General features: G+C 37.5%; 4 protein-coding genes across 5 annotated transcripts; all 4 read left to right on the top strand.

Moving 5' to 3' along the window:
- Positions 1–3,938: 3,938 nt before the first annotated feature.
- ttc22 (tetratricopeptide repeat domain 22) lies at positions 3,939–10,175 on the top strand. The gene is made up of 8 exons (XM_042483854.1): positions 3,939–4,348; positions 6,063–6,363; positions 6,645–6,700; positions 6,779–6,894; positions 7,375–7,493; positions 8,380–8,541; positions 8,856–9,008; positions 9,096–10,175. The coding sequence occupies exons 1-8, from the start codon at positions 4,086–4,088 to the stop codon at positions 9,630–9,632; spliced, it is 1,707 nt and encodes a 568-aa protein (XP_042339788.1). The 5' UTR covers positions 3,939–4,085; the 3' UTR covers positions 9,633–10,175.
- Positions 10,176–11,344: 1,169 nt separating this feature from the next.
- LOC121941265 (cornifelin homolog) lies at positions 11,345–14,291 on the top strand. The gene is made up of 4 exons (XM_042484020.1): positions 11,345–11,423; positions 12,711–12,812; positions 12,967–13,154; positions 13,308–14,291. The coding sequence occupies exons 2-4, from the start codon at positions 12,749–12,751 to the stop codon at positions 13,428–13,430; spliced, it is 375 nt and encodes a 124-aa protein (XP_042339954.1). The 5' UTR covers positions 11,345–11,423; positions 12,711–12,748; the 3' UTR covers positions 13,431–14,291.
- Positions 14,292–15,260: 969 nt separating this feature from the next.
- On the top strand, positions 15,261–22,996 carry LOC121941385 (cornifelin homolog A-like). Of its 2 annotated transcripts, none has more exons than XM_042484175.1 (4): positions 15,261–15,280; positions 21,071–21,171; positions 21,678–21,865; positions 22,013–22,996. In XM_042484175.1, the coding sequence occupies exons 2-4, from the start codon at positions 21,108–21,110 to the stop codon at positions 22,187–22,189; spliced, it is 429 nt and encodes a 142-aa protein (XP_042340109.1). In that variant the 5' UTR covers positions 15,261–15,280; positions 21,071–21,107; the 3' UTR covers positions 22,190–22,996. The 2 variants fall into 2 exon arrangements, with proteins under 2 accessions (XP_042340109.1, XP_042340108.1); XM_042484174.1 differs by lacking the exon at positions 15,261–15,280 and adding an exon at positions 19,150–19,234.
- LOC121941384 (cornifelin homolog A-like) lies at positions 16,686–18,067 on the top strand. The gene is made up of 3 exons (XM_042484173.1): positions 16,686–16,755; positions 16,907–17,094; positions 17,248–18,067. Exons 1-3 carry the CDS (start codon positions 16,692–16,694, stop codon positions 17,449–17,451), a joined length of 456 nt encoding a protein of 151 aa, XP_042340107.1. The 5' UTR covers positions 16,686–16,691; the 3' UTR covers positions 17,452–18,067.
- Positions 22,997–23,201: the final 205 nt, after the last annotated feature.

A 23,201-nucleotide genomic window follows, 5' to 3' on the forward strand; every position in this document is an offset into this window, starting at 1 on the left:
AAAAAGTCTTCAAGACACTCAAGCAAGTCCATTTACCTGCAATATAGCACTTAGAGCTGCATTACATCTTTAGATTGTAATTATTGATAGATCAATGTACATATCAATTTAATGTTATAGTTGGTAAAGATAGAGCTATAATACAATCTCTGTGTATCTTAATCCATAATAACCATATGTGTTGCTTATTTTTTGTATTCGTAATCTGAATCTGTAAAGTAGTCTACTCGTAGGCCTCATTTATAGGCCTGTAAGGCAAACTAAAATAAATAGTAAAATATAACATAAGAAACTCCTTTTGTACATTGGTTTCACACCAAAGCAGTTTGCCTATGTGGCATAACCCTGAGCCTGTCTTATTAAGCCATAGTTCATGTAGTTCCATCCATTCTGTACTGTAATGCAAGACTATCCAGTCAATAATACATTTTTTCTATCAACACTGAGATTCAGCTATTTTCAGTCTCAGACTTATGGTACAGCTGACTCTGCAATCAACCTTTAATTGCCAATTCTTGCAAAATCAGGAAAGTCTAAGCTGATTGCAGATCATTTCATTAAGAATCTGTTTAGATGCAGCAGAGTCCCTGTGGGGTGAGATGGATGAAGAGTCTAATCATGGTAATCAAGTATGACAGATGTCTGTGTTACTAAGGACTATCACATTACACACACACACACATTCACACTGTGGCTCTACATGACAACACTCTCCCAGGCTACACAGACTCAGTCCAGGCATTTTTTTTCTCAACAGGCCTGGACGTCCTCATGTGGAACCACAAGCTGCTATGATACATCAGGGTAAAAGCTCACAGTTATGAGACTGGTGGGTTGACGTGTTGTATTGGCAATGGTTTGGGGTGATAGAAATTAAAATGTTGTTAGTTAGAAAATCCAATAAGGTATGTGGTTATTTTTCCCTGCCATTTTCCTTACGACTTAGAAGAAAAAACATATCTGTATCTGGGGACGGTTTTCATCCTCAAGTGCTAAGTAGCAAAGACACATGGCTAACAAGGTCTTCAAAAAAAAAACATTTTTTACTCATTATGGCATAGAAGTTGAAAATTAAATAAGACAAATCATAAAAAAGGACACCACAAAAAGAAAATGCAGTCAGAAGGCGAGCTGGAGAGCTGAGGAGTTGCTTTTCACAGTGACCACTCACTCAGGGTGCCAGAGAGCGGCTGACTCAGACTGGAAATACAGTCAACAGTGATGAGATGGCTTAGAAAGGCAGAGAGAGGGGTTCCAGCTATAGGCACTAATTACATGTGCAAGTGTGCCTCAAGAGTATAAAGGATAAAGGTCCTCAGTAAAAAGGGGGGATGGGCATGTGCATTAAATAACAATGCCTTAAAAGCAGGTTTCAGGATCTGAAGTGGATTAGGACTGTCTTTTTCTGATATGGCAGGAGAGCCACTGATCTTAACCAGAATGAGGCGTCAGTTGGAAGACATAAAGTATAATTCATACCTAATCATTAAATCCCCCCATTCTTACTGTAATAACACCTTGGACCAGACAAAAATAGTGAAGGTGCATCAAAGGCATTAACAACAGAGGAGAGCTCAGTTTAGATAGAAGGTATAAAGTCTGGATTAATAAGGCTTTCCTGTGATCCTCTGATCCTTTTGTATTCGTTGTCACATCTCGTGAGGGGCCCCAAATTTCCCGGCTTTGCTCCTGTCAATGTAAATGTAACGTCTCTGCAGAGAAGGATCTCAGAGAACTTTGATGCTGCCAGGTTGCCATCTTTGCTCTCGCTCACACTGTTTAAAATATACCAGGCAACCTTTAAATTGTCATCCCTGACTCTGTATATTATTCTTCATTAGTAATACACGTTTTGTGCCAGAAATTGAGACAGATACCAAAAGTAGGTTAACAAGGGGTTAGTTTGAAAGCCAAAAGGTCCTTCATCAGTATTTGGGGCACATATCCTAATCCCACTTTACAGGGGAGTACTGTAAAGGCGACAGGGATTATTAAGGGTCAACATCTCCCTGAAATACCTTTGTTTTGTCTCTTCTGGGATGTAATATCTATAAACTGGAGCCTTTATGAGCAAAATGCTGTTTAAATTCAATCTTTGGTTTGGAGGGTGCATGGACACACAAACAAGCGTCTATAATCATTATGTTACCATGCAATCAGCCTGGTATCCATGATGGCCACCATGGCAACGGTGTCGAGAGGAGAAAATTTTCAGATTTCTGTACACCCACATGGCACAAATGGAAAAGGCTGCCCACGAGGAGGCAAACCTGCTGTACTAAATACACATTTATGCAACTCTGCCTATGTGTTCAAACCCAACCGAGGCATTTTGTGTGGGTTTGTATGCCCTCTTCACATTTGTGTGGGTTTTACTCCAGGTGATGCAGTTTCTAACCACATAAAGAACCTACATGTTTGGTATTAGAAGTACTCCCCTATTTTGCCCGTGTGCTGCTAATCCACTGCTGCCAGCTGTGAACCATTCCTGCAGACTTGCTTTTCAGACAGGACTGCTGTTTTCTCTTGAACCGTTTTAAAAGGCTGGGCCTCCTCCGTGTTTGAATAAGTATTTAATCTACCATCATCCTGCCCCTATTCCTCAATCCTGTGCCCCATGTTGTAATTTCGATTCTGACAAATGGCTATCACACATTTAAAGTCCCCTTCTAAAAAATGCCATTTCCTCATTGGTACTTCATTTTGGTGTGATTGATTAAATGGACTCGTGGCATTTTATTTTACCAGATATGACAATTCATTCCTTGAATTTTTGAATATTGACTAACAGTCCTTTCTTGGACTCACCAAGGAAGCTATAAAAGTTATGATTATAGCTTCCTTGGGACTTACCTCTCTGAATTTATTTGATATTAGTCTTGCTATATCTAAACTGCACTTGCAATAATCCTTCTGGACTTTATTTATAACTGATTTGTTCCCACCTCTGGCTGTTATTGTTCCCCAGCTGTCAAAGGAGGGCTGATCTCGCTTTAAATTATCTCTCCAATGGTCTCTTATGTGGTGAGGCTTTGTGGAGTTTTTCCTCTTGTTAGAGAGCTTTCACTTGCTTGGGAACCACTTTTGATGTGGGCCTGTATGGCCCATTGAGATGCTGCATGCGATAGTGGGTTTAAAGTGCTTAACACCGTCTTCTTTTTGTTCCACTGGTTTATTACGCAAGTTTACCCTCTGGTGGAAAATTTTAGTGCAAAAATGCTCTGGAACAAAACTGTGCTTATCATGTGTATGCCTGAAACAGCCTTGTATCTTTCATGAAAACAAGGTAACACAGTCAGTGTTTGCTTATTTGTTGAACTATTTGCATTATTTAAATTTGCATGTCCAACTATTTGAGAGTCTGCATGTTGCCTTTAGGTATTTTGTTTTGTCAACAGCTTATCACACACCTGCATGCTTTCTGTTAACATTTTGTTGGAATGAAAGATGGTTTAAAGTGAATTTTCTTGAGTGAGTTTCCTTCAGTGTTTCCCCAGGCACACTCATCCTGATGGTTCACATTCTTCTGTTAGCCTACAGCTGACACAGGCAGAGGCAGAGGGGGCTAACAGAAACATCCTCCAAAACAAGACTTCAAAACCATGTTTGCAAAATTTAAGAGACATAAATAATATCATCCTGTCAGAATGGACTTAAAGGAATGTCTGGTGCTTCTGTTTAAGAGTACTGTTGAGAAAAAAAAGCAGAGATATGAAATAGGTGACGTCATCTCCTTTTTGAAAAACAAAAATGAAAAGAGATAATGATTAGATATAAGTAATATTAATGCGACTCAAAAAGGAGAGTTGATAGAAAAAAAGTGGGTGGGAAAAACATGTATCCACAGTTATACACTATCTCCCCCATACACAAGCTATTCCACTCCCTAGTCACTCCCAAGCCTAACCAGTTCGACCTGTCTGCATGTGAGTGTTAAACACAGTACATTGAACTGAAGGCTGAGGAGGACGAGGTTTTTCTTGTGTTGTATCAAAGGTCAAAATATATGAAAGCAGCAGATCAGCATAGCAGTATACTGCTTGTCTTTTTTTAAGTAGCAGGTGGAGGAGGAGGAACAGGAGGCCATGGATGCAGACAGCACAAAGGACATTGAGTCTCTTATGGAGGACATGGACTACATCCCTGGCCATTTCCACCTGGACCTCAACCTAAACTGTGATCCTGTGGGGCCTGTGAAACTGAGACTCAGGGACACCTACCTAAAACAGGAGAGTCTGCGAGGCGAGCTGGAGGCCGAGGCCGGGTATCTACAGTACGCTGTGCGAAATCTGCTGGGTCTACTAGCTTTCCATCTGGAACACCTGGACACAGCAGAGGAAATATTCAGGTGATCATATATTGTCTTTTTTTTTGTTACAGCAGAATTACATATCACAAGATCTTCACAAGTAATGTGTCTTGAAGCATTTAAAGCACTACACCACACAGCGGTTGAACAAACAGCACAACCTGACTTTCCATGATCTCTGGAAAAAAATAAAACACAATTCAAAACTATTTTTTTCCATCATCTTATACACTAGCTGACAGATTGTTAATGATAGGGTGACAAATGTGGATTGCCAAATAATAATCTATGACACAACTTTGGCTTGTTTGGATAATTAAAATCAACAACTATGCTCAATAAAAGTATGAGTTGCTTCACTACAGCCAAAAAATTAATATCTTCATTTCATGTTACAGCTATCTGCAGGTGTAATACATAACCTATTACATTAAACATTAAACTCATAATGAAGAGGAATGTTGTAGTTATTAATGTAATTGCTCTCCAAATAACCATTAGAGTAGGCTGCTCCTCTTATTCTATTGTAGGTTATAGATGCTCATAAAGTATGTATGACACTATTTAACTTGGATTTCACCTCTTTTATTTAAACTGTGCATCTAATTATGAACTTCCTCTTTGTTGCTCTGACACTTCAAGTTTAATCAAATTACAGTGACACCAATTTCCTGATTCTCTGAGGAATTTATTGGAAATAAGACACAAGTTAACAAAAGACCACAGCCATGCTAGCAGATCTGTCAGGCTACTTTTGCACAGTGGTGCTTTGAGTTAAATGTTTATTTCAGTATGGTAAAATGCTCCAAATGACAATGCTTAAGTGCTAATATTTTCAAAGGTTTAATGTTTACAGTGTTCACCATCTTAGCATGTCAGCAGGCTAATGTTCTCTAATTTGTAAAAAACACAAAGATGTAGACTTGCAAGTTTTTTTCATAAATCAAAGTACTGGACAAACCATATATATATATTTTTACCTCAAAGTGTTGCAGGGATGAAAGTTTACTCAGCAGGATAATCTTCACATATGAACATCACTTTTACGATTTTTGAAGCCTAAATGCAATTGCCGGAAGTAAAAGTTAATGTATAGGCTATAAAACTGCACCACACTCACATGACTTAATGTTGCCCCCACAGCAAGGCTTGAAAGCCATGTTTGGCGTGATGATGTAGTCTCATTAAGCCACTTGATAGCAACCCTCTTTTTTAAGACTCAAAAAAGCTTTAAAATTCATGAGTTGGGTATTTACTGACATATTTTATGCCCCAGAACAAAATGTAACATTGTCTTAAGCTTGTGTTAACCAAAGACCTTATTTTAGAGATCTAACCAAAAACCCATTCAAAAAACTCCTTGACTTCAAAACCCGGAGTGCTAAAATGCTCAACTTATTTCCAGATTTTAGGACTCATTTCTGCACCACAGTTTTATTATATACAAATCATCTTGAGGGGAACACAAATGTGTGTACCAAATTTCCAATAGGTGACAACACATCTCAGTTAAGATAAAAATGTCATCCTAATTTTGATGCTTGATTAAAAAGTCAGGGGATCACCAGAAGTAGTAGGATTCATCCTCCGGGAACCACGAATGTCCTTCTAAAATTTCCATGGTTATCCAGTTTTGTTTTTATCAGAATAAGAATAACATGTAATGAAAGATTTTGAAATCACATCCAATGTTTAAGACCTTTATAGGGGGATGTTATTTTAACTCTGCTCTCCGTGTCTGTTGCTCTTACAGAAGCATTTGTAAAGAAGACCCTGGTAACCTCAATGCTTGGGCCAACCTGGGCTATGTGTACGACAAGCTGAGGAGAGAGTTGGATGCAGGGGAGTGTGTGGAGAAAGTGTCCCACCTTATGGGCTTAGACGGTGGAGAGGCCTCTCAGGAAGAGGCCAGGCTCCTGGCGGCTCGCTGCCTGGCTGAGCAGGCTTACGTCTATCCGTATGATGTGGAGCTGGACAGTGAGGACGACATGAGAGATAGACTGACAGCAGCACTGACACTTTACAACAGAGCTCTTGACTATGGGGGTCAGCTGGTAGGAAACACATACAATAATATTCAGAATATGAAAATGTCTTTGTAAAGGCTTGGGCTGAACATGTTAATTTAAGGAGGAGCACTGAAAGAATGACTGGTTATGCAACGACGCTGCATAAATCAGTCTGTGACTCATAACCCTCCAGCATTTTATTGATTGGCACTTATGTTGGCAATCCTGAGATATCTACCTGAAGACTTGAATATGTATTCCTTCACTCTGTATGCCATTTTATTCCCAACTAAATACTGTTTGTAAGGAATTCTGTTGTTTTTCAGATACCTAAAGAGGAAAAACGAAGCTGGTATTTTAAAATGGCAACCATCTATATAAGGTACGATACAAAATCATCACAACACAATCACTTTACCACGTAATTTGTCATTTGCATTAAGTCATGTTCCCCCTGCAGACTGGATGACATAGTGAAGACCAAAGACGACTCAGAATACTCCAGACTCTCTCACTACAATAAGGGACTGAAGCTTCTCAAAGAAACACTAGAATCTGAGAAAATACAGCACCAAGGTAAATATGTTATATTTCTCTACAAATAAAACTGTTCTGTTGCATGAAAGGATTATTAAGTAGGCCTACTGGGCACAGGCCTAGGGGCCCAAAGTGTATGTGTAAATCTTTAAATTTTGCTCAAATTAGCACGTTATGACCAGGAAGCGATTTAAAATGACCAAAAATATGTAAATGAACTGCAAAGAGACAAAAAATAACTACAAAAATGGGCAAAACAACCACAAAAAGACACACAATGACCAAAAAAGACACCAAGTTGCCTCAAAGACACACAAAATGACTACAAAGAGATGTAAAATAATGATACAAAACAAGGCTAAACAACTAAAAAGTGTGTTTGGGTTGTCTTGCTCCTGTAGGGGGGTCTGGATAGGGGGTGATTTATGCATATCTGTTACTGATAATCCACCCTAGATATATTACAGTAGTGAAATTAAGTTAAGAAGAACCTGGTCTGATTCTGATCTCTCTCGTCAGCTCTTGCCTGGTGTTATGTTGGCATCATGTTGGAGAGGAAAGAAGAGTTCAGCACTGTGCCCATGTCTATACATGACTGTGGCTACTCCGCCTCTGATCCCCTGTCCTGCTATGGAACTGTAAGTCAACCCAAACATTTAGATCTCTCACCAAATATTGGCAAAAAAACGTTTTCCCACTCTGGCACTGACAGTACTTACACAGACACTGCTGATGCATGCTTATGACGTATATCTGCAGGTGGATGTGCTGCATCTGTCCCAGGAGCACACTCTTTAAGTCTTTTATTTATTGATTGATTTTACTTTAATCCTTCCTCCTTTCATTTTTTACCACAACACTACAACTCTGGTATACTGAAAATAGAGCTTTTCCTTGTGGCGATAGGCTAATCAACATTGTGTAAACTCATTTGGCAAAAAATGCTTAAATGTAACAGATGTTCATTAACATGTAAAAGTCCCTCCCTCCAGCTTTAAATTACTTTTTTTCTGATTTGAAGTCACTATCTTTGAATGCTAGATATTTTGCCCAATACTGTTTTTATAGTCTGACACTTCAAAGGCCAACTTCTGTCTTCAGCCTTCTGTAAACATAACATCATGTCCTTAATTCTTGTACAGATGTAGCAGCCCAAGAAATGGCTATTAAAATACTCACCCCTTATTTTAGACCAAGTAAAAATGTCTCTGTCCATATGAATATACTGTATATAATCCCTTTACTAATATTGGCGTGGGTTTTTGTTTATGGAGGCTAATTTGTGAGAGTTACTACATTTTTTGAACTGATGTTCCTCCTTTGTAAGGAATTTCTTGCTGTGTGCTGATATGATAAAAATTTCCTATATAATATCACTTTTTTTAACAAGAAGTTCTTTCAAATTGAAATACATAAATTACAGCAGTAAAAGCTGCTTTAAAATTAGGTCAAGTGACTTAATTTAATATATTTCTTTTTCTATATTTTTACCATAATATACAGTTTAACTGTCTTTGTCCCCAGGCCATAAACTTGGCGACTGATGATGCATTCACCCTAAACCTTTTGGCAAAAGTCTTCTTTCTGCTGGGCAAACATGAGATGGCAACAGGGATCTGCAACATGGCCCTGAACGTGCTTCCAGATCCGGAGCTCAACTGGCAGGCTTACTGCACCCGTGCCAAGGTACTGCAGCCAATCAAGTAAAAGCCAAAACCAAGCTGGCCAAACTGAGTCAGTTACCATGTGAAATCCCTTTCATGCTTGACAATTTAAATTTGCTGATCCAGAGAATTAACAGTAATTTGTGCAATCTAATCTAATATTTTTAGCTGGTTTGAACAATAAATTGTGATTTGTGCACTGTATGTATTTATAGTCAGTTTATATGATAAATTTCAAATTGTATACATCACATAAAGTGATGATTTTCAGACATTTGATTAAATTGGATGGTTATAAAATAGGTTTATAAGTATTTACATGTAATTTCCTTTTAGATCAATATGATGCTCTATGTCAGGGACCTGGAGAAGGCAAAACATGGGGAAGGTGGAATCCCAGACCGACAGAGGCTAACTGAGGCCAGAAAAGACTTGGACAAGGTCTTAAGTGTACGTCCATGTCTGCGGACTCACCTGGAGATGGCACAAGTAAAGACCCAAACTACTAATAAGCAATACAAATGTTTTTTTTCCCTATAGCAACATGTGTTTTCAGATTCATGCATTTCCATTTAGGTATACTACTACATGGGTGTAGATGCACTCCAGGAGAGTCTTTTGGTGGATGAGGCAGCAGTGAACAGTGCGTTGGTGAGTCTTTCCCATGCCCTGCAGTTCCATCTGAGTGACAGCTTGCCAGATCTCCATGTGCTTCGAGGACGCTGCCTCCTACTAAAAGGTGAGGAGCAGAATGCCGCAGACTGCTTCAAACAGGCTATGGAGTTGGAGAAACCAGGGAGCACAGACACCACAGCCCTGCGCTGCCTCCTGCAGGCCCTTCTGACTCTGTTCATGCAGGGAGGCTCTGACCCAAGCCTCGCCATCACCCAACTGGAGCAGTGTGTGCAAAAGGCAGAAGAGAGGTATCCTGAGGACATTGTGAAGTCCGAATTAAGGTGCCTTTACAGGACTCACACAGCAGAGGTCACAGAGTTATCAAGGGCTCTGATCAGAACAGGCAGACTGGACTTGGTGAGGAGGCTCCTGGAGACAGTGGTGCCTAAACAACCGGTTAAGAAGAATCCAAAGACTAGGTCTTTCTTCTTGTCATGATGCAATATGTGACTTTAATTCAGGCACATGACCTACGACATGCAGTGATTGATGAACTTCTTGACAGCATTTCACAGATGAAAATGAGCAGCAGCAATACACTGTAATTAAGCTGTTTTTGATGTAACTGTGTTGTTTTTAAGCTGTGATTTTTCTATTTTTAACTTCTGGAAAGGCTGGATCTAAAGAATAACCCACACTTACAGTGTTACAACACAGAGGTATATTCCCTTTAAGCTCACTTTACCAAAAAAAATTGCTGTAGCAATAACTGTTAGGTGTATTTATAACAAAATGGCTGTTGTCAGGGTCCCTCATTTGTCTGTCCACAGTGGCTGTATAAATGACAAATGAATAGTTTACAACACAAGCAGTCTTATTTTTGCTAAGTTATATTTAAATCATGTCACACACTACCTCTCCTTGTGTTTGAATGTTGATGCTCTGCTGTGATGACCAACAGATGGGGCAATAGACCATTAAGATGTTACCTGGTATATAAAAGGTTCTGTTTGGGCAATGAATAAAAGACCAGTTTTGGAATCAGTCATTATGTAATCTATGGTGTTTATCATCAGATAGGTGAGTAATTAAAGGTCCAGTGTGTAACATTTAGGGGGACTTAGTGACATCTAGTGACTGGGATTGCAGATTGCAACCCGCTGAAACTTGTCAAGGTTAGAATTCCCTCACTGTTAATTATTTAGGATGTTTTTACGATGAGCCAAATTATCCATAGAAGTCTCCTCCTCTCCAAAACCAACAGACCAGGTGACTGAAATCAGTAAAAACACAGAATAAAGCAGTATCATGTTACAAATCAGTGTTTCTCCAATGCTGTTTGGCATGTCTTAGACACGCTGCTGGCTCAATGCCTGCTATGTTTGTTTAGCTTTTACTCTAATAACTACAGAGCCAAGACGTTTAAGAGGTTTTTACCAGGAGCCAAATTATCCAAAGAGATATCTTCCTCTTTAAAATGTACCCAGTGATTTCAACTGGGCTGAACACTCAGCTGAACACTAAAAAAAAGGGTTTCACAGAACAATAGATAAAAATAGTATTTTTTCAGTGCTTGTGTTGCAGAGGGGCTTTCAACTATAGTGGATGATGCAAAAACGCAAATGACCCTATCTAGATCCAATGTTTGGTTTGTCCATTCTGGGCTGAAAAGAAACATGGAAGTGCAATATGGCAATTGCTGTAGATAAGGACTTAAGGAAAAAAAACAAAGAGTTTTTTTTTATTTTCAGGAGATGCCAAGTGTTTTGCATAAATACACATGAATACAAAACATAAGCCAACATTTAACCATACAACAAAGGCTACAAACCACAGACATTATGAAAAGTGGATGCAGTTCAACATGGTAACCATTTTATTCTGCTTCCATTGTATTTCCAACATATGGATCCCTATGTCAACGAAATGACCCTCACAATGCAAATGTAATATCTACAGTATTGATATTTTATTATCAATCTGCCCAACCTTGATTGCAGAAGTCCCACCAGTGAGTCACACATATTACAGTGCAAGGCTAGAATAAGAATATCCATAAAAGTCATGTTCTGTCATTGTCACCCCCTTTAAATAGTAGATAGTTAGAATAGATAGTTTCTCACTGGTTTGCCACACCTGGGCACCCTCTTTTCATGTGTTGTCTTTGCACATAGGTTCAGGTTTTGCAACATTGTTTGTGCCTACTTGCTCAGTGTCCAAGGTGCCACTCCTCACGACATATTCTTTCTCAGCTTTCCGAGGTGACAACAAGGCTTTCAGCTCAATCAGGTAAGATTTTTAAGTTTTTAAGTATAAATTAGATATTTTTTATTTCAAAGGTAAAATGAAAGCTTCATCTGATATGTTGCAATCTGACCAGAATCAGGAAAGAGGTTTATGAGCAACAAAACTGTTGGTTTTCCCTTTTTTGGGGAGGTAACGTAGCCTCATATACCAATAAATACAAGTCATACCAACCTTGCTTTAAAAAACTTTTAAAAAAATAAATAAATTCTGGAGACGATTGGCACTGTGTGACTTCACTGCTACTTAGAAACCTCTTAACTAAGAAGTTTATAGGTATTAAGATGTAAAAACATTGTGGCGTCTGAGACACAAGCTCAGTAAACACCAGCTGAGCAAAAGTGACTGTTGTAAGAGAAGAAAGTTTTCTCTTTCGCTGCAGCTTCTTCCTCCGTTGCTAATATTAACGTTTTTTGATTGGATAATAATCAATAATTCACCTCACTCCTAGGATATCACACACCACTATACGATATCGCACACTAAAGTGAAGCAAAAGCCTGTAGGTAATCTTCAAAATATATGTAAGACCATAATTATCATATCATAATAATTTCCTGCCAAAATTAATACAAAATTACAAAATTAATACTATAAAGTGTTGCAAGTATTGCTGTGCATTTAATATTTATATAGATCTGTTACAGATGACAGAAAGCCTGTCCATCCAGGTGTTCACAAAACCGAGGTCGAGAAAAATTCTCGCAGACACTCCCTGCTGCTCATTGTTGTTTCTGTCATTATCAACACAGAGCCCATAGCCAACAAAACCTCATTTATAGGGACTTAGTCAGAATGATGAGCACCAGCTGGTATGCTGCTGTCAAACTAGAGGCTGGTGGAGAAAGACAACATATTTAACACATAAACAGCTCATTAGAAATCTATTTGTGTTTCAGTCTAGTGTCTTTATGTCGTATGTGACTGGTTTAACATGAAACCAAGGATGTGGAAATTCAATTATTTTTCTCATCAATATTCAAGTAAATGGACCAAAATCTATCAGATCATCAACTCTTAAGGATGAAAAGAGTTTAGATTCAATTTTATTTTCATTGCACAGATTACAGTTACTGGGATAATGAAATGTAGTTTAGCATCTAACAAGAAGTGCAAGAAGCTGTAATGTATGCCTAATATACAGAAAAACACATATTATTAATAGAATGTATAATAAACAGTAAGGGGTATGAATATACTAGATATATTCAGAATGAGTAAACAGTAGTATCACTAGTGGACAATTACACACTGAATCTTGTGTGTTTACAGGTTATTTGTTCTCCGTTTGTGGTGAAGTTCAAGAGCCAATGGCACACCCCTTGACAAAGTGGAACTCAGGCCTCTATGACTGTTGTGACGACAAAAGCTCTTGTAAGAATCAATTCCTCAAATTTCAGTCATATTTAATCAAAGAAATGTCATATTTTGTGGAAAACTTGTGAAAAAGGCTTCATTTTCTCCTTTGTCTGTCCCTCTTCAGTCAGATAAAGCCAAACACTAGCACTTAAATCTGCTCACTTTTCAGGCTGCTATGGTTTCTGGTGCTGCCCTTGCATGGCCTGCTCGGTTGCAGGAAAATTTGGAGAAAACCATTGTCTCCCGTTATGTGACATGTTGAGTCCTGCCATCACATCAGCCATTGGCATCCCTCTGTGTGTGCCTCCTGCAGCCTTGGCTCTTCGGGTTGGCATTCGACACAAATATGGTATCAAGGTATGACATGTAAAACTGAAGCACACTGATTTATTTGATCATGTTTTGATTAAAAAACTCATGTACATTGTAAACCTATGATTAATGTAAGACATCAAATAATTGAGAAAGAGTTAAAAGAGCATGATCAGTACTTTAATTGGTCCTCCACAGGGTTCTCTCTGTAATGACATCGCCACTTCCTGTTTCTGTGAATGGTGCTCCTACTGTCAGATGCATCGTGAGTTAAAGTACCGCAAGAAAAACAAGGGTGTTGTGAACATGCAGCCCCAGTAATGACGGCTCTCGGATACCCACCTTCTGCTGGTTTTAGGAGCCAACAATGGCTTGTTCATTGTTAGTTCATGCTGAGCTTTGTGGCTCCAAATTGATCTGCTCTGTTTTGTTCAAGACATTTGATTTTGCTGAGATTCATTGTGTGACGTTGACATTGTGATCATCCACTGTTAAAGCTGATTACTTTTGGTTAAGTGTTGAAGGATACAGTCCTTTATTGGACCTTTTTTTTTTGCAGAGATATACATAGATGTAGTCACTTTGAAATGTGTCCCTTTGGCATGGGTAGTCTTTCTAGACATACAGACACATGACCTAATTGGACAAGGCATGCAGAAATTAATGTTTCAGATATGAAAATGAGCAGCAGCGGTGCACGGTGACGAAGTGGTGTTTAATGTAACTGTACATTTTTGAGTTGTGATTTTTCTATTATTGATGGGAAAGGCTGGATCTACAGAGTAACTTACACTTGCAGTGTTACAGCACAGAGGGATATTTCTTTTAAGCTTGCTTTACCATGGAAAATATGTTAAATTGTATAAAATGAGATGGCTATAGCTTTTCAGAGCATTGCTCAATTGAGGAGAAAGTGGTTGGGTGTGTTTAAAACAAAAATGGCTGTGGTCAGGACGCTTCATTTGCACTTCCACAGTGGCTGAATAAATGCAAAATGAGCAGTCTTATTTCTGCTTAGTCATTTTTAAATCATATTTCTGTCTGTCATATTTTCTGTTTTGGGCTATGAATACAAGACCAATTTTTGTATCACTCATAATGTAATCTACAGACCATCTGAAAGGTGTCATATTAAATGAAAAAGTCTAATGATTTAATAAAGGGCATCAGGGATCACTGAAATGTTTTTTTTTTTTTTTTTTTTTTTTAAGTGAATATGCTTTGGCCTTGTAGTTGCTAGATCACATTTTGTACTTTTTGTAATGGTTGTAGAATGAAAGGAAAGTCATTGTATCAGTCCCTGGCAACAACAAATTGTCATCAAATCATAATTATGTTGGGGGAAAATTTTCTGGTGGAAGAGCCCACATTTTGCAGTCCTGCATTGTTAAAAAGCCATGCTGTTACAGTCTTTGAGAGCAAGGCTTATCAAAACTGAGAAAACACAAGGGCAGGAGGTGAAGCAAACTGAAAAAAGACACAGTGTAAGTAACAAAATAAAACAGGAAACAGTAAGCATGGAACAAATTACTCTGATAGTAAAAAGGGAATATAATTTTGCACTTATTTGCTGGGATACCTTTGTTTGTAGACTCAAGATATGACAGCTGTAAAACACTGATTTCACATGTCATTTAAAGCCCCATCTGCTGCACATCTACAAAAATCGGAAGTGATTATCAAAAATACATGTCTTTGCTGGCTCTACAGGACTTAATATGTGTATTTGCAGGTGGGACATTACAAGAGTACACCTGACTTTAAATCAATACAGGTGACTTGAGAAAGTTATTTTCTAAACTAAATGTTGAACTGAATTCCTATTTGTGTAAGTAAAGAAGTTATATTCATATTTTTTGGGGGTGGGAAAACTGTTTTTAAATCTTTTATTCCACTATAAAACATAAAACTAAAAAAAAAAAGTATTATTCTCCCTCTAAAGTCCCATCAGTGAGTTACATAATGTTAAATGCAAAGTAAGAGAAAGAATGCCCATTTAAATCATGTCACTGTCACTCTTTGTTAAGTAGTGTCTGACTGGTTTCCACAGAGGTTCAGGTTCTGCAGCATTGTTTGTGCTTACTTGCTCAGGGTTCGAAGGACCACTCCTCATGCATAACATATTCTTTCACTGCATTGAGTGGTGACAGCAAGGCTTTCAGCTTAATCAGGTAAGATTTTTAAGTTTGCTGATAAGAAATTAGGAATCTTTATTTTGAAAGTAAAATGGCTCACAAGCTCACAAGATCCAGCAAGAGGGTAAACTTTTTTCTAACATAGCCTCATGTACCAGATTTTGACGAGTCATACTTATGTGGCACAAAAACAGAGGTTACTTCTAAATACTATCAGTTACTGTTGGTACTTTGTGACATGACAGCTTTTACTGGTAACTGAGAAACTCATCAGTATTGAAATATAAAACCACAGTGACAGCTGTCTAGTTGTATCATATTGTGAGTATCTTACGATGAAATATGTGTTTATATGATGGCAGCTCCTGCTCTGTCTGTGGATGCAAAAAAGTAAGTCACTGTGCAGTGCAGGCCTCTAAGGCACAAGCTCACACAACCTTGAAAGTTGTGCAAACACTAGCGAAGCTGAAGCTTCTGTAGTCAGTGGGGACAGTTTTCTCTGTTACTGCCGCTTCTTACTCTCTTGCTAATATTAATGTATCTTGATTAGACAATTATCAATTAATTCACTTTACACACTTGTTGGATATCACACCATTATATGCTATCACACACTATAGTAAGGCAAAAGCCTTTAGATAATGTTTAACATATACTATAATAATTACATCCTAATAACTTAACTTTAGACAGACTATGTTGTTGGCAGTGTTGCCGCATTTCCAATATTTATCCGGATTTTGTTATAGATGAAAAGCAGCTTGTCCATCCAGATATTCACAAAACTGAGGGTACAGAAACATTCCTGTAGACACTCCCTGCTGCTTGATGGGTTTTTTTTGTCATTCGCACAACGGAGCCCATGGCCTACTAATGCTTTATTCACAGACTGAGTAAGTGTGTCCAGCATAGCTGGTTTGATGGTGTCAAAGTCGAGGTCAGCAGATAAAGTCTCTATGTTTCATGAATAAACAAAGAAAGTACCAGTTCATTGGAAACATATTTGTATTTGGGTCTAGTTGCCTTTATGTAGTACATGACTGGTTTTACATGAATCTGGAATGTGTGAATTTCAGTATTCATATCAATTACAAGTTGGTCCAAAATCAGGATTAAAGGGATCTTATCTGATCATTTTACATTTCCTTGATAGTATAGATGAGATTCCATCATATTGTCATTGCACAGACTACAAGAACTGAAACAAAGAAATGCAGTTTAGCATCCAAGCATAAATGCAAGAGGCAGTAATGTATGCCTACAGAATAAAATATAGAATAAATAGGATTTAGAATGGGCAGTGAGGGGTATGAATATACAAGATCTATACAGTATGAATGGCATGAACCAGATTTGTGGTAGTAATAACAGAGATAGACTATTATACACTGATTCTTTTGTGTTAACAGCTTAATTGATCTCCATCTGTGGTTAAGTTCAAGAGCTAATGGCAAATCCCTTGACCAACTGGAACTCGGACCTTTGTGGCTGTTGTACAGATGCAAGTATTTGTGAGTTTTAAAAAACAACTTTCCTTTCAAAACAATGTCAAATTTTGTGGAAAACTTGTAAAAATGCCTTATTTTCTCATTTGTATGTCCCTCTATAGCCATATAAAATCACTCAGACAAATATAATAGCTTAAAACTGTGTGTTTTCCAGGCTGCTATGGCTTCTGGTGCTGCCCTTGCATGGCCTGCTCGGTTGCAGGAAACAACGGAGAGAACCGTTGTCTCCCGTTATGTGACATACTCAGCCCTGCAATAGTAGCAGCCTGTGGCATCCCTCTGTGTGTGCCTCCTGCGGCTTTGGCTCTACGGGTTGGCATTCGACACAAGTATGGTATCCAGGTATGACTCGTAAAATTAAAGCACACTGGTTGCTTATGTCATGTTTTGATTAAAAGCCTCCTGTACAAGTATATATATATGTATATATATATGACATGAATAACAACTGAGAAACACAGTTAAAAGAGCATGATTAATACTGTTTCTCCACAGGGTTCTATTTGTAAGGATATCGCCACTTCCTGTTTCTGTGAGTGTTGCTCCTATTGTCAGATGCATCGTGAGTTAAAGTACCGCAACAGCAACAAGGTTGTGGTTGTCAACATGCAGCCTTCTCCAATGATGATGGCTCCTGGAAACCCACCTCCTGCTGGTTTTAGGGGGCATCCAGGGGTTGTTACAGCTCCTTCATACTGAGCTTTGTGGTTTCTAATTGGTCTGCCCTGTCTTGTTAAAGACACTGGATTTAGCTGAGATCCATTATCTGAGGTGTGACTGTGTTGTGATAGTCTGATGATTACTTTTGGTTTGATTTGAGAGGACACATCTTTGTTTGGATTTTTTTTTTTAAGTAGTGATGTAAAAAATGTAATCACATGCTGGGCCCAAAGGCTCAGCCTTTTTTCTTTTCATGAAGCAAATACATAACTTTAATAAACATACAGACACATGACCTAATTAGATCAAATGTGCAGTATTGCACAACCCTCTTAATTGTGTTTCACAGATGAAAACTGAGCTACAGTTTTTGATGTAACTGTATATTTTTAAGCTGTGATTCTATAAATATTAAATTTTGTAAAGGCAGAATCTACAGAGTAACCTACATTTACAGTGTTACTGCACACTTGTGGTCAGGATGCCTCATATGCCCTTCCACAGTGGCTGTATGAATGAAAAATGCATAGTATTTACATGTAAAGCATGTCACACACTGCCTCAACTTGCATTTGAATGTTAATATTCTACCACTGATGACCAACAGATGGGGCAATAGACCATCAAGGTGTTACCTGTTTTATGAAAGGTTCTGTTTTGGGCGATGAATAAAAGACCAGTTTTCAAATCACTAATTTTGTAACCTATGGTGTTTATCATCAGACAGATGAAAAGTTAAATTAAAAACTGATATGACTTAATGCAAGGCAAGAACTCCAAACTGAAAATGAAGAAAAACTGTACAAGGAACAAAGGAACTAGGTGGTTGTAGGCAGAAGACACTGATTAGGGAAGTAAGAACAGGTGACTAGACCGCAGGACTATTAAGGGACAAGTGAAACTTATCAGGGCAGGCCAGGCAATCAAAAACTGGCAGGAAGGGCAGAAAATGAAGTGATCTGAAACAAGAGGAGATGTGACTAACATAAAACAAGAAACAGTAAGCATGACTGAGAATATAATTACAGAGAGGAAAAACTGGACCTTGAGAGTAGATCAGGGCAGATCATCAGTCATTTAAGTAATTTAACTATATTTACATCTACAATATTAATGTAACATTATTGCAAGGTGGAACAACTCTTTTTGATACTAAAAAAGAGAATGATTGTTCACGCATTTGCTAGATTACCTCAGTCTGTGCCTCCTGTAGCCTTATCTTTCAGGATTGGGACAGAAATATAGAATCAAAAATTAAAGCCCAATCTACTGTGCATCTATAAAAATGGAATGAGCTTATCAACAATATATTTCTTTAAGTAAAGAAGTTAATAATCATATTTTCTTTTGGAAAATATCAGTGCAGAAATGTCTTAAAGGCTACACTGAAACTACTTTTGATATTTGGTTAAACTGCTGTTTTGAAATAATTTTATACTATAAATACTATAAAACACACAACATTGTCATGCAAAGGAATATGTTACTCTACAACCAAGGAATTGCGGAAGTTTCACCAGTGAGTCAAATGTAGTTAAATGCAAGGTTATAAAACGAATACCCATGAAAATCATTTGTTGTCACTGTTAATCTCTTTTAGCATTTGTCTGGTTTGCCACACCTGTATTAAACTACAAAAAAAAAACAAAAAAAAACAATGGGCACACTACAATGCTTGTGCACTGTTGTCTTCACACATCGGTTCAGGTTCTGCAGCATTGTTTGTGCTTTTTTGGCCAATGTGCATGAGGTGCCACTCCTCATACATAAAATATTCTTTCAGAGCTGTCCAAGTTGACGACAAGGCTTTCAGCTTAATCAGGTAAGATTTTTAAGTTTACTGATAAGAGATTAGACATATTTATTTCAAAAGTAAATGAAGGCTTAATATGTCAAGACAGATGCTAACAAGATCCAGGAGAAAGGATCTCGGAAACATTGATTGTCACATTTTTTATAACATAACCTTATGTACCAGTTTTTGTCAAGTCATATCAACCCTGCCTCAAAAACATTTTTGATGACAACCAGTTACTGTTGGCACTGTGTGACTTCACAGCTACTTACTGGTAACTAAGAAGTTCATCAATATTAAAATACAAAAACATAGTGAAAGGTATGTTCTTGTATTATATTTCTGGAATCTTACAAAATCTTAAGAAATCTGGGTCCATATCCATATAATGACAGTTCCTGCTCAGTCTCTGGCTGTAAAAGGTAAATTGAGGTCGCCCATAAGGCAACAATTGATGGACAGCCACTGTGCAGGACAGGCCTCTGAGAGACAAACTCACACACCCTGGGGAGTATTGTGAATGCCGGCTAAGCTGAAGTGACTGTAGTAACAGAAGAGTTTTCTCTTTCACTGCTGCTTCTTCCACTGTCGCTAATGTCAGAGTATGTTGATTGGACGATGAGCAACAATTCAATAATTATCATATTCTTAAAATGTGTAGCTGATGATATAAATTTAACATTAGCCAGTCAGCCAGTATTGCTGTGTTTCTAATATTCATAAAGATTTCTTACATATGAAAGAAAGCTTGTCCATGTTCACAAAACCAAGTGCACAACATTTTCATGCGGACACTTCCTGCTGCTCTTTATCATTTTTCTCACTAAAGAGCCCATAGCCTATTAATAGCTCATTCATAGGGACTGAGTGACAGTGACCTGCATTTACTGGTTTGCTGCTGTTACACTCAAGGTCAATGCAAAATATCACCATATTTTATCATTTCAAACTACGTTTTTACATAATACATAGCTAAATGTTCCATAAAATCAAGAAGGTGTGAATGATCTTATGGATCAAATGTGTGTTGTGAGGATAACTTTTACTTTAAGTTGAATGTGATATAATTTTACCCTAATGTTATCCTAATTAAATTGCAACTGTACATTTAACTTAAAAGATTTTTTTAGGTCAGCGTCAGGGCACAGATCACAGGTGCCATCTAACCAGAAGTGCAAAACTAAGCAATATACAGGAAATACAGAGAACAAGAGAATTCTTAGGAAATTGTGGGTGTGAATGCTGCATGTGGAAAAGCTGATGCTGCAAGGTGATCTTTAGACATTGAATAAAACCATTAATGTATAAATGATGTAGATTTTTTAAAATGTGTTTTTTTTTTTAAAGCTGACGTTACACTGAATTAGGGGCTTGAATGTGCAATAATGAGGTAAAGTGATCGATGTCGAGGTTAGTATTAAAAAGCTGAATGAAACCAAGACTGTGTAAAAGTTCAAGGTTTATGAATCGCTGATGCAACACTGAAGTTCTGTCCTGAATGTGTAAGAAGGAGGTGAGGTACTAAATGAATAAAAAATAGATTAAATAGAATGTGGACTAAACCGTAAGGTTTATGAATTCATAGATATACACAGTATAAGCAGAATGAATTGTATTAATAATAGTATAATATATAGTATATATATATAGATATATGTGTATATATATAGATATATGTATATATATATATATAGATATATGTGTATATATATAGATATATATATATATATATATAGATATATGTATATGTGTGTGTATATATATATGTGTGTGTGTGTGTTGTGTGTGTGTGTGTGTGTGTGTGTGTATACACACAGCATGCAGTGTACAGAATATTATACACTGATTTTTGTGTGTTAACAGGTTAATTGATCTCCATCTGTGGTAAATTCACAAGCCAATGGCATATCCCATGACAAACTGGAACTCGGACATCTTGGACTGTTGTGATGACACAAGTTCTTGTAAGTTAAAAAACAACTTTCATTCATATTTATTTAAAATAATGTCAGATTTAGTGGCTAACTTGTATAGAGGTTTTTCTTTTCTCATTTGTGTATAGGGCTGGGTAAAAAAATCGGTTCATCAGTGCATTGCAATATTGTTTTTGCCAATTCATTATCGATTCATAAAATCCTTAAATTGGTTATTTCCGTTGTAATGACGCCCCGCTCCCGCCGGACTGTGATTGACGTTGTTCAGAGGCCCCGTTTGACCCCCAAACAACATCTGTTGTTTATTCATTAAAATGGCGACAGTGGCGACTTCCTTATAATACATCCATGAGCAGTGTGTTAAAATCAGCGCCGACAACATTAAAAGCTGACATTTGGATACACAGAGTCGATAGTATTTACGTCGTGTGAATTGTGAGGTTCTTGACAATACCCAGCTCTATTTGTGCATCCCTCTTCAGTCAGATAAAGCCACGTGGACTAAATATGAGAACTTAAATCTGCTCATTTTTCAGGCTGCTATGGTTTCTGGTGCTGCCCTTGCATGGCCTGCACAGTTGCAGGAAAATTTGGAGACAACCGTTGTCTCCCATTATGCGACATATTGAGTCCTGCCATCACATCAGCCTGTGGCATCCCTCTGTGTGTGCCTCCTGCAGCTTTGGCTCTCCGGGTTGGCATTCGACACAAATATGGTATCAAGGTATGACATGTATACAGACATGAATAGTTATAGAAAACATATGTCTGTTTTTCTGTAGACATATAAAAAAAATGAATAATGTAAGACACTAAATAATACTTGAGAAACACAGTAAAAAAGCATAATCAATATTTTGGTTCTCTACAGGGTTCTCTCTGTAAGGATATTGCCACTTCCTGTTTCTGTGAGTGGTGCTCCTATTGTCAGATGCATCGCGAGTTAAAGTACCGCAAGAAAAACAAGGCTGTTGTTGTCAACGCGCAGCCTCCTCCAGTCATTATGGCTCCTGGGCAGCCAGGGGTTTTCACAGTTCAGTCATACTGAGAGTTGTGATTTCTAACCGGTCTGCTCTGTCTTGTTAAAGACATTTGATTTAGCAGAAATCAGCTTTGTGATGTGACCATGTAGCATTTGTTACGTGAAAAACTGATTACTTTTGATTAGGTGTGGGAGAGTTCAGTTCTTGTTGGGACCTTTTTTTAGCAGTGACATGCAAATGATTTTAAGTACTTTACATTGTGTATGTAAGGTATATATTTACATTTTTAAATACTTTACATCAGAGCATGCTGGGTCAATGTCAGTCTAATATCTAACTTCAATGTTAATCATGGCAACTCTAGGTAGATATGATTATTAACTTCCTATTTTTAAAGGCTAAGGGTTTATCTCACTTAATAAAAGTGAACTAATTTTGTAAAGGTCTCGAAATGATGGATCAAGAGAAATTCACAAAAATGCCCTAAAATGTGAAAGAGAGCATGAGAGCAGAGATTTGTATATGTTTCCTGAACACTACTAAAACACATACTTGTCATTGTCTGTTGCTGCTTTAGATCCACATAAATGATGAAGGAATTATGTATTATCAGAGCACAAAACAATATGTCAACATTATGAAGTTGACCCAACAGCTTTTTGAAGGATTTTAAAACCCAAGTAGAACTCTGTGTACATCATTATATGTAGATTTTAATTACTATTATTATTATGTTATCCGTTGTGATAATTACTTGAAAATAATAAGAAAAAATCAGTTCTATAAAATTGTTTTATTTTGAAAGTTTGGGGAATCTTTATATGATCATGTGACTTTGTTTCTAAAAAAATTTGACAATTCCAGTGAAGTAACTTTGCTTCATCAGTCAACATACAGTGTTGATGGAGTTTCTGCTTATATTTGAAAGCTTGTCATTTTGTTTGCATGCTTTGTATAACCTGTGTTGCAAAAAATGTAAAATAAATAATACTTTTACTTTGCACGAAACTGGTATCACTCTTACATCTGTAGTAATAAGAAGTGCCGAGATATTATCAGTGAGGCTCATTTTGTTTC

This window comes from Plectropomus leopardus, chromosome 3 (assembly GCF_008729295.1).
Source record: "Plectropomus leopardus isolate mb chromosome 3, YSFRI_Pleo_2.0, whole genome shotgun sequence".
Lineage (NCBI taxonomy): Eukaryota > Metazoa > Chordata > Actinopteri > Perciformes > Serranidae > Plectropomus > Plectropomus leopardus.

Bases quoted from the DNA above. Each gene is read 5' to 3' on its own strand.
- LOC121941385 (XM_042484175.1), top strand. From the start codon at position 21,108: ATGGCATATCCCATGACAAACTGGAACTCGGACATCTTGGACTGTTGT. The intron at 21,172-21,677 runs GTAAGTTAAAAA...CTCATTTTTCAG, and splicing joins TTGTGATGACACAAGTTCTT to GCTGCTATGGTTTCTGGTGC. The intron at 21,866-22,012 runs GTATGACATGTA...GGTTCTCTACAG, and splicing joins GACACAAATATGGTATCAAG to GGTTCTCTCTGTAAGGATAT.
- LOC121941265 (XM_042484020.1), top strand. From the start codon at position 12,749: ATGGCACACCCCTTGACAAAGTGGAACTCAGGCCTCTATGACTGTTGT. The intron at 12,813-12,966 runs GTAAGAATCAAT...CTCACTTTTCAG, and splicing joins TTGTGACGACAAAAGCTCTT to GCTGCTATGGTTTCTGGTGC. The intron at 13,155-13,307 runs GTATGACATGTA...GGTCCTCCACAG, and splicing joins GACACAAATATGGTATCAAG to GGTTCTCTCTGTAATGACAT.
- ttc22 (XM_042483854.1), top strand. From the start codon at position 4,086: ATGGATGCAGACAGCACAAAGGACATTGAGTCTCTTATGGAGGACATG. The intron at 6,895-7,374 runs GTAAATATGTTA...CTCTCTCGTCAG, and splicing joins TGAGAAAATACAGCACCAAG to CTCTTGCCTGGTGTTATGTT. The intron at 8,542-8,855 runs GTACTGCAGCCA...ATTTCCTTTTAG, and splicing joins CTTACTGCACCCGTGCCAAG to ATCAATATGATGCTCTATGT.
- LOC121941384 (XM_042484173.1), top strand. From the start codon at position 16,692: ATGGCAAATCCCTTGACCAACTGGAACTCGGACCTTTGTGGCTGTTGT. The intron at 16,756-16,906 runs GTGAGTTTTAAA...TGTGTTTTCCAG, and splicing joins TTGTACAGATGCAAGTATTT to GCTGCTATGGCTTCTGGTGC. The intron at 17,095-17,247 runs GTATGACTCGTA...GTTTCTCCACAG, and splicing joins GACACAAGTATGGTATCCAG to GGTTCTATTTGTAAGGATAT.